The sequence below is a fragment of the Mixophyes fleayi genome, chromosome 6 (assembly GCF_038048845.1).
Source record: "Mixophyes fleayi isolate aMixFle1 chromosome 6, aMixFle1.hap1, whole genome shotgun sequence".
In the NCBI taxonomy this organism is placed as follows: Eukaryota; Metazoa; Chordata; class Amphibia; order Anura; family Limnodynastidae; genus Mixophyes; species Mixophyes fleayi.
Window position 1 is genome coordinate 173940265 of NC_134407.1, and position 10668 is coordinate 173950932.

The following is a 10668-nucleotide window of genomic DNA, read 5'->3' on the forward strand; positions in this document are numbered from 1 at the left end:
AGTATACTATGATAGGAAAGCCCAATTTGTTCTGTACAATAAACTCATTTCTAAAAAGCTCTTCTTGATACATCTTTATTTCTTCCATAACCCATTGTCTTTTGTCTACATAGATTTTTCTTACATTTTAGTACTTCATTATTAAGACCCAGTAAAAATGCTATGTCAGTTGGTAACCCTGATTATATGTGCCTATATTATATAAAGGAAGTAGTCAAATTAATTGTGCCAGGGTGATACCCCCTGTTAGTTTTCATGCATATTACTGGGGGTCAGAAAAATATTCAATGTACTCCTCCCAGAATTGAGCAAAGAAATGAATCGTTAAACGGACATCTTTTGACATTTTGCAGTGAAGACCAACCTCCCCCTCCATCAGTCTATTGGGCGGGAAATACACGATCGTCTGTGCACGCGCTTCCTTCCGCCCAACCACCGGCCAGCGACCAATCAAACCACTGGGATACAACCATTGGCCAGGTGCTGTCCCCTAACTTTTACTCTCAGCCAATGTGCGTGGTCATCGGGAAGCACGGTTGCCGGGGTAGTTTTGGGCCGCGAGTCGGTCGCTTAGAGTAACTGCCGCTCAGGGGCGGGTCCCAGGATTGGATAAAAGAGAGTGGTGCGCGGCAGGCCAGCTCCTCTACCTTCTGCCAGCTGAGAAGAGAGTGGTCTTGTCATGGAGGTGAGAGTATAGCAAGCGCTGAAATAGTGTGTCCCTGCCACGTAACCCTTTCTGTCAGGGCTGGTGCTTATTTTATGAGGCAGGGTTTGTAGGAAGACTCCCCAAAACGTCAAAAAGATTATGTGCCCCTTCATAAACCTTTCATCATGACAATGGAAAGGGGGGGGGGGTATTGAGATGTCGGTGCATGCTGGGAATTGTAGTTCCTCAAGAGGCCTGCTTGTGCCACAAAGTTAGGTTGCCATACCTGTTACCATAAGCTTAACCCTGTGGTAAACTTACAACTGAACTCCTCCCTTGTTCGACCGAATAGTTAACAGATAGCCATAGGAATTGCAGTTCAGCAACATTTGTTGGTGCCAGTCATTTAGATGTAAGTACCTCAAAGAATATTTAATCCAAACTCTCATAGTAGAAAATGTTACTATGCAGAATACAAAAAGACCCCCAGAGTAATAGCATATTTAAACACGTGCATGGTATAAGCAATTATAAATCCAGGAGCCCAACAGACATTTCAGTAAGACAATACAAGACTATAATAGATGTAATGTCATCTGTAAATAACATTTGTTCATCATACACCTTGTTAAAGGGGCATTTGGGAACATCTGAAGTGGGACGTTTTGGAAGTAGGGGTCTAATCGAAAATTTCCAGTAGATATATCGGTATTTACTGATGCTGGACTTCAATAGGCACCTTGCATCCCCAATAGTTTTGTGTTATGACCTAAACAACTCTGCTTATACCCGCTGGCACCGGATAGAAGTTTATACCCACTTTAATTAGAAAGAAGTTCATACCCAACTGGCATTAAATTACACATGTATGAGGCCTAAAGTTCATTCACAAACTGCAAAATATCCATTACAGTAATGGGGCTGCAGGTTGCTACAGTTATTAGCTCTGCTGTGTCTCAGCACTAGGATATTGTAATGTTTGTATGTTCTCCCTGTTTGTGTTAGTTAACAGGTACTCCCTTTTCGTACCACAGTTCGAAAACCTACTGATAGGCAACTCTGTCAAAATGAACCCCAGTCTGCATGTATGTGTTTGTGTGTGGAAGACTATAATTCTCTGAAACAGGGAATAATGTGATTGATTAAATACTCTCAGTACAGTGCTGCTTGATATGGGGTTTATATAAATGATAATATTCTGCGCAATTATTTGCCTCATTTATTACATGGAGCACATCACTCCTTCGTTCTATTTTTTTTTGTAACTGTCTGTGTAAAATATTTTTGAGAAAAAAATCCATCTCGTTACCCTTTCAAGGACCACCCCCTTTATTAATTTAAAGTTTTCAGTTTTTCTTCTTTAATTTCCCCCCTTTCACTATGTACACAGTAACTTCTCCTAAAAACCATGTATATTGCATAAAATGGGGCTTGAACACCTCTGGCACTGTGGGAGGCACATTTTTGTAAATTACCCTCATGGTGTATGGCATTAGCATTCTGAATAAGTATCATATATCATCATCACTATTTATATAGCGCCATTAATTCCGCAGCACTGTACAGAAAATTTACTCACATCGGTCCCTGCCCCATTGGGGCTTACAGTCTAAATTCCCTAACACACACGCACACACACACGTCAATTTTGTTAGCAGGCAATTAACCTACCAGTATGTTTTTGGAATGTGGGAGGAAATCGGAGCACCTGGAAGAAACCCACGCAAACACTGGGAGAACATACAAACTCCTCACAGATAAGGCCATGGTCGGGAATTGAACTTACGACCCCAGTGCTGCAAGGCAGAAGTGCTAACCACTTAGTCACCGTGTTGCCCCAATTTAAAATGTGTGACATGACACAGAATGATGGTCAACCCATAATTTCCCAAATGGTGCCAAACTGCCCAAACGCTATTTACTTGTCCCTAAGGATTTCTCCACAAAAATATATAAATTTCACCCTTGTGGACATGATAAAAACTAAAGAAAATAACAATTGTCCTATACAACAATATTAAATTATAAAAAAAAAAAAATTATTGCAGGTCTTACTGTCCCATCAGAAAGCCATGTAATTGTATCTGGTTATTTAGTGACTTTTCCGGTCACTAAGGGAAATTAAAAGTAAATCAGGATTCTATGTTGTGGATTACAGTTTAAGAGATAATTCTGTGTCATTTTTCATATTGTAAGGGATTTCATCTGGTAACATAACCACATAAATTCAGTTCCTCTTTTCATTTGTAATTTCCATAATATAAATGTAATCTGTGAAGACATTCCTTAAAACAAAGTCATTAATATTCTGACAATTGACTCATGATATGAATAATACCATAAATATTATTTTATGTAAACACTATCCAGATATCCAAATAATACAGGTATGCTTAGGTAACAGAAAATATTAACATGGTTTTCTAGGATAAATTTATCTGACAGCTAAGAGTAATTTTGTAAGGACAAAATTGCAGTGCAAACCAGCAAAAGAGGTTAGGGGTAACTGATAGCTGTCCAGTAAAACAGTTTGTGCTGATATGCCATCTAGCATTAGATTACTATTCAAAGTGATCTGACATTGCTGTTAATCCTGTACCACTATGCCACCCAGTGGTAGTTTGGAAGAAGACCACCTGATTATGTGAGAGAATCTCCTTCGCTGGACTGTTACACTTCTGACCCCCTGAAGAGATCTGGTTAAAAAGACAAGAAAAATAGATACATTCTTGCCAAGTTTTGTAAACATATCATTTTGGAAATTTAGTGCACAAAGGAACATCTAGGCCAGGGGTGTCCAAACCTTTTAGCTTCCCTGGGCCACATTGGAAGACGACGAGTTGGTTTGGGCCGCACATAAGATACACTGATCATCCAAAAAAGCATAGAAAACATAGTTAACATATATATATGAGAAAAAAAGTGATATATATATATATATATATATATATATATATGTGTATATATATATATATGTATATATGTGTATATATATATATATATATATATATATATATATATATATATATATATATATATATATATATATATATATATGTAACAGAAGAACAAGCAGGGCGCCTCTGAGTGTATTATCAATTGTATAGTGTGGAATAGAGCAATAACTTGCATACCATGAAGTTGTAGATGATAAACTTTACAGAAGATAATGGAGTAATCTGTTCTTTGCCTTTAGTCCTCCAGATCTCCACCGATCCATAAAAAATACAGGAAAACAGCAAACATAGTGTAATACTGCAAAAATCACAGCAATATCACCAGGTTCCCCACAATACTATGGGGTATATGGGATAACTATCCCAAAATAGTAATAGGACACCACCACGAGTGCACAAAATAAATATTAAAATCTGCGTACCAGATATAGTGATATTTTCCACTTCTGAAGGGTATTAAAACATGTGTAACACCAATGTCTTCACGATCACAACCTCATCCATATGGCGAAAATGCATAAGATTGAAAAAAGGAAGGATATTTTGGTATGCATAAAAAATATTTAATAAAATATAATAAAAGCACTCACATGAGGTATTGGGTAATACACTGGATACAGCTCAACGCGTTTCGTCTTGTAACAATCAAGACTTCATCAGGAGCATAACATGTACCGCTGCTCCGTCGGGCTCTCCCCTCACTGTTCCGTCAGGCTCTCTCCTTGGTCCATTCCTCAGAAGTAAAACAAGTTAAGATCAACGCGTTTCAACTCAGTAAGAGTCTATATCAAGATGTATATATATATATCAAGTCTATATATATATATATATATATATATATATATATATATAATCACTTTTTTTTTCAAATCCCCCTATACTTACCTTTCAATCGCCATGTTCAAAAAATCCTCTCTAGTTATTATACAATAATCACTTTTTGTATTGTTTCGATGCAATATTAATAAAGTGCATTTAAGCCAGGCATTGTATATCAGGGTGCCCTGACCAGGCCTACGGTACCTGACATATACATCACTGTGACCCCAAATTGTGACCTGTTTTGCTAATTACACCAGTATGTTAGTTAAGGGATAACAACTTATAATGGGCCAAAGAGAATAATATATAATGCCCCATTAGTATTACAAGTAGAAGTATGTAGCAGGGAGATAAGGTCCATGATGCTCCAGGACCAGGTGACTTTTATTCACTGGTCAGCGTCCCTTGAAATAATAAAAAAAATCCCCCTTAACTTACCTTTTAATCGGCTTGTTCTCCTGTCCTCTTCTCTTCTTTTCTCCAATTCTGTGCTGCGGGTTACTCCTCTGTGCTGCGCTCCGCAATGGATGTTGGGCGCGATGACATCACGCCCGACATTCACTGCGAGCACCGCACGGAGGAGGAGAAGAGGGAGGGAGCCGGAGTACCAGCTGACGTGACCGCAAGGTAAGTATTTTATTTTATTATTTTTGCAGGATTTTCTTTTCCCACTAACAGTGCTGCCCACTTGCCACAACCCAAACTCCTTCTGGGCCACATTTACAGGCGTGCTGGGCCGCATGCGGGCCGCGGGTTGGACAACCCTGATCTAGGCAGTAAAGCAAATGACATGTTTAGATGCACATGCTGAGCAATAACATTTCCTTGTTTATTTTTATTTTTTTAAAATGTTTTTTTTTTAAAAGGCAACATCTGTTTTCTTTCTAGGTATATCTCATTTTACAGCAATGCTGAGAGGGGCTAATGGGAGGCATTGTCAGATGTGTAGCAATTGTTTGGAACTCAATTGTACTTCTCTAGAGAGATTGTGCCTGTTGTATATTGTATATATATCCGTTAGATGCTTACTCTTGGCCACTCTGAATTTAACAGTTTTTTGCATTCAGCCAGAAATTTCCGTGCCTCACTTCAGTGGCGCGCGCAGGGGGGATTTCTGGGTCTCCAGAAACCCCTCCCCTCGGCTAACAAAGTGCTCCTACATACGGCACTGTACTATGCAGCAGCTGCGGCGCTGTCAAAGAAGCGTCCGCGGCAGTGCTGTATTGTATAAAGCACCGCCGCGGACGCTTCTTTGACAGCGCCGCAGCTGCTGTATAGTACAGTGGTGTCGAAACAGAGCTAGTGCGCAGCAGCTCTCTCGCTGTTTTGTTTTTGTTTCTTCCCGGAGGGGGAAACCCCCCCCCCCCCCTAACAATCCTGCGTGCGCCCCTGCACTTGCTACATTTCACCAATATTTAATATAGATAAATGTAATTGGTTCTGGTGCAAACATCTATTTATTCTGGTATATTTCAGGAAATATTCTCTACAATTTATACCATATATCAAGATCAGTAAAATTCTCTTTGTAGGATTTGTTTTGATTTAAAAGATCTGAGGCAAACTCTTGTCCAGTAAACGCTAACTTATGGTTCTCCAGTGCTTAGCCTTTTGAACATGTAGTTAGAGTACAACAGATGCAAGTTTGCAGTGGTCATGCCAGATATCCTGTGGCAGATATCACCATGGGATGATAATTCAAAGGGCTTAGCAGTATTCCTCATCTAACTTTAAATTGTCAGCAGCCACTAATAACAACCGATGATTGCATAATGTCTGACACATGCCAGACACAGGTGGACAAATGTGCCAGCACTACAGGTGGATAGATACACTGGCCACTGCAGACAGCATATGCCTGGGTGTCACCCTTGACTCCTCTCTCTCTTTTGCCCCCCACGTCCAATCCCTTGCACAAGCCTGTCGCTTCCAAATGCGCAACATCACCCGCATCCGACCCTTCTTCTCACAAGACGCCACCAAAACCATCCATGCACTTGTCATCTCCCGCCTTGACTACTGCAACCTTCTCCTCACTGGCCTCCCCCCTCCCATCTCGCCCCCCAATGATCTGTGCTTAATGCGGCTGCTAGACTCATCTTTCTCTCACGCCGCTCCTCCTCTGCCTCCCCTCTCTACCAGGCCTTACACTGGCTCCCTATCCCCTACAGAATACTCTTTAAACTTCTCACTACCACTTACAAAGCTCTCTCCCAGTCTACTGCCCCCTACATCTCCAACCTCCTTACCATTCACACTCCTGCCCGCTCCCTGCGCTCAGCTAATGACCGTCGCCTCTCCTCCACTCTAATTACCTCTTCTCACTCCAGAGTCCAAGACTTCTCCCGAGCTGCCCCCCTGCACTGGAATGACCTCCCTCGCTCCATCCGTCTCGCTCCCAATCTGTGCTCCTTCAAACGGGCTCTCAAAACTCACCTGTTCCTGAAAACCTACCAACCATCCACTTAACCCCTCATCCACTCTGCTTGTTCTCCCCCTCTCCCCTGGTCTCTTCTTCTCCCTTGCATCACTGCCTCCCTCCGTGCCTGTTTTGTCCACCCTCCCTTAGGATGTAAGCTCGCATGAGCAGGGCCCTCACTCCATATGTCTGCCCGGAGTTTCTGAAGCATTGGTACTCTGTGTTTATTGTTCTGTAATGTTTTACCCTGTATGGTCTACTGTTTGTACTATGTAAGGCGCTGTGGAAACCTTGTGGCGCCTAACAAATAAATGATAATAATAATAATAAAAAATGTTTTGGGTATTGAGGTTCATTCGGAGTGTGCTGTGTTAATGTGTTGGACCTTGTTGAAACATGGTGGGCATTACTGTGTACATATGTAGCAGTGTTCTCCCCAGAAAATTTTGCTAGCTGGGTGGCATTAAAAAGTAGCCGGGTGAGAGCAGTTGTAGTACTCTGCAATAATATTTTAAAAAATTGGAGGTTATTGCCCACACTTGCCAGGACTGGTCAGACTGGTGGTCACTTGTCTAAAACACACACTGCTGGCTGTAGTGTTCACATTGTGCCTGTTCTAATAGGAGAAACAATGGTTTATTCTGTCATAATAGAATAAGTCTTTACCAAAAACAGCATTTCTATTATTGGGTTCAAGCAGAGCCAGCGGAAAATATGAGGACTTGCCTATGTGCTCAGTACTGCAGATCCAGTAACATTTATAAAATCGACACAAACAGAAAATAATGTAAAAATCACAGAGCATGATTTTAAACTAATGTTTTTGCAAAAATCTTGCATTCATAAAAAACAGAAACAATGCAGAAATCTAGTAATGTTTATTTTTTTAAACTAATTTAATAGTGCATATTTTTTCCCTTTCTGCAAACCTTTTGCTAGTCATCATAGTAAACCGTGGATGAGGTTTAAACCGCGCACTATTGTGGTTTATTTGTATATATTTTTTATATATAGTATTTTATTTTTACTTTTTGTGTTTGGGCTGCAATTTTTTCATCAAAAAACAAGAAAACATTTTGTGTGCTCCACAGGTAGTGTAGAAGCTTCACAATGTTCTAGACATGCTGGTCTTACATGTTTTTTTCCATGTTTGCTTTACTTTCTATAGCACACTGTTTCTTTTCTTTTTTTAAATGTTATGTTTATTTGCACAGTTTACCCCAATATCGGAGGATATGAATTTTCACCAGTCGTGCTGGTGTTATAAATGTTGCTCAGAGGTGAGTAAATGTCTGTGCACCATCAAGTACATGCAGTGTATTGAATAATAAATGTGCCTGCGCAGTCACAGATGGGTAGAAGTGCCTGACACATGCCAGACACAGGTGGGTAAATGTGCTCAGCAGTGGCCAGCACTACAGGTGGACAAATGTGCTAAGCACTACAGTTGAATAGATACGCTGGCCACTGCAGGTGGATAAATGCGCTGGCCACTGCAGACAGCACATGCCATAAATGTTTTTGGTATTGCAGGTTCATTCTGAGTGTGCTGTGTTAATGTGTTGAAACATTGTTGTGGACCTTGTTGAAACATGCTGGGCATTACTGTGTACATATGTAGCAGTATTCTCCCCAGAAAAGTTTGCTAGCTGTGTGAGAGCAGTTGTAGTACTTTGCAATAATATTTAAAAAACTTGGAGGTTATTGCCCACACTTGCCAGGACTGGTCAGACTGGTGGTCACTTTCTAAAACACACACTGCTGACTGTAGTGTTCACATTGTGCCTTATCTAATAGGAGAAACAATGGTTTATTTTGTCATAATAGAACAAGTAAAAATATTCGGGTGGAACACCCAACAAATAGGTGCTGGGGAGAACACTGTAAAACACTGATGTTATATATTGGGCTTGTAAGGTAAATGTTTTGGGTACAGCTGATACATTCTCTGCATCACTGGTTTAATGTGTTGGGCAGCTGCTGGGAAGATGTGTTGGCTGCTTTTGAAAATACTTAGCCCAGCTATGTGTTGAGTACACCCAAACCTAGGAATGGCTACTGTTGGCTTCACCTAAACACTAGACTTTGTCCCATTGGTACTGTCACACCCTCCCCTCTTTACAAAACATCCAACTCACCTTGCACTTCTAGCCCCTCCAATTTAATTCAACTCCTCTTTTCCATGCACTCTGGAATGCTAGATTCCGCACACAACCTTTTCCCAGTTCCACGCCATGGTATGGAAGTAGGCATTCTATTTCTTGGCTGTACCAATCCTTGGGACAATTTCGCTGATTGTCTTTCCAACTTCCTCTCTGCTATCTTCCCCACTCTATTCAGTGTGCTCCCCAGCACCTTTTTCCTTTGTGCTCCACCCGGCTGTTTTTTCTTGCCACCCAGCTCCTGGAGCCCAACAGAGTCCTATTATAATATGATCATTGTTTCTGCTATTATAACAGGCAATATGTGAGTACTACAGCCAGCAATGTGTGTTAGACCAGTGACCACCAGTCATAGCAGGTGTAGGGAATAACCTCCAACATTTTCATTATTATTGCAAAGTATTACAACTGACCCCACTCTGCAACTTCTTAATGCCACCCAGCTGGCAAAATTTTCTGGGGAGAACACTTCTATTTCTCTGAGATTTTAACATCCACATTGACACCCCTTTCATTTAGTACTGTTGCCTCTAAACCCTGATGTCCCCTATCTCCACCTGGATAACCTAGTACTTCCTCAAAGTTAACATTTTTAAATCTGAACTTATCTATCTAACTCAGTAATTGCATATATATTTCACATCCTTGTTCCATTTCATTGCATCTGACATACATCAGCACAGCCCACATGTAAGCCTACCAACCTGACTGGATCTGTCAAAGTTGAAATGAATGGCAATGTTCAAGCTGTAGGCTCAACCAATGTGTAGCCAGCTTTAGGTTAGTGGCACATAAGAGATTTCTCCACCCTGTGTGTATCAGCCACTAGAACCCAAACTTTGCATCAAGCACTAGTGTGCCTATTTCATCTCTTAGGTATTACACTTTAAAAATAAAGGCCAATTTATTATTTTTAAAATAAAAATAATACCAATAGTAAGATGCATTTTCTGCAGTTATGAGGTTTTTAATATGGTGCATTTTGTTTCCAGTGAAATTACAGAAAACGAAATACTACTACTGGACAATATTTCAGTCTGGATTTTGCTGAACAATGCAATATACCTAGCATTCAGCAAGACATTTGTATGTTCTGCTTATTACATTTGATTTATTTTAATATTGCAGTTTAGTTGTGATTAAAAAAACCTGAAGACAAATATTTTTAAAAGTCCTGCTTTGGATTTGAGCTTGGCAACCTTCCTTCTTCCTTATTACATATAATCTCAGACTCAGAGATTGCTAGCTCTAAAGGGGAGCATTTACGATTGTATCTTTATTTTTTTTTGCAGATAAATGTTAAACCATTCCCCTGACTAGTAGACAGACATCTGTTGCTTTTGAGTTATAAGTGCCTTCAGGACCAGGGGCATGCCTAACCTTTATGCTGCTTGAAGTTGCAAATTTATTTGTGTCATTCTCACTATGTACACATAAATATTTGTATATGAGTTGTGTTCACTTTAATGGCAAAATATTGTCATTTTGAGCATTTTGTTTTAATACAGACATGTTAAATGCCACCAATTTGACTTGTATTTCAAGAAAACTGGAATAAAAAAATAAAATAAATTAATTCCCTATATATATTGCTGCTTCCTAAAACATACTGCGAGATGGCTGCCTCAGGTTATCTCATCCTAAACCTATTTAGGCATAGCT

At 40.1% G+C, this 10668-nt stretch overlaps 1 protein-coding gene across 7 annotated transcripts in view; it reads left to right on the forward strand.

Annotated features, from left to right (window-relative positions):
* The first annotated feature begins 538 nt into the window (after positions 1-538).
* MEIOC (meiosis specific with coiled-coil domain) overlaps positions 539-10668 on the forward strand; it is a 70566-nt gene continuing 60436 nt past the window's right edge. For 5 of the 7 annotated variants that reach the window (XM_075177314.1, XM_075177318.1, XM_075177320.1 and 2 more), the window contains exon 1: positions 8063-8124. In XM_075177314.1, the coding sequence (XP_075033415.1) occupies positions 8080-8124 (45 nt within the window). In that variant the 5' untranslated portion in view covers positions 8063-8079. Of the gene's footprint in view, positions 686-8062; positions 8125-10668 lie in introns of those variants that run through there. The other 2 variants (XM_075177315.1, XM_075177316.1) reach the window with 1 other exon arrangement.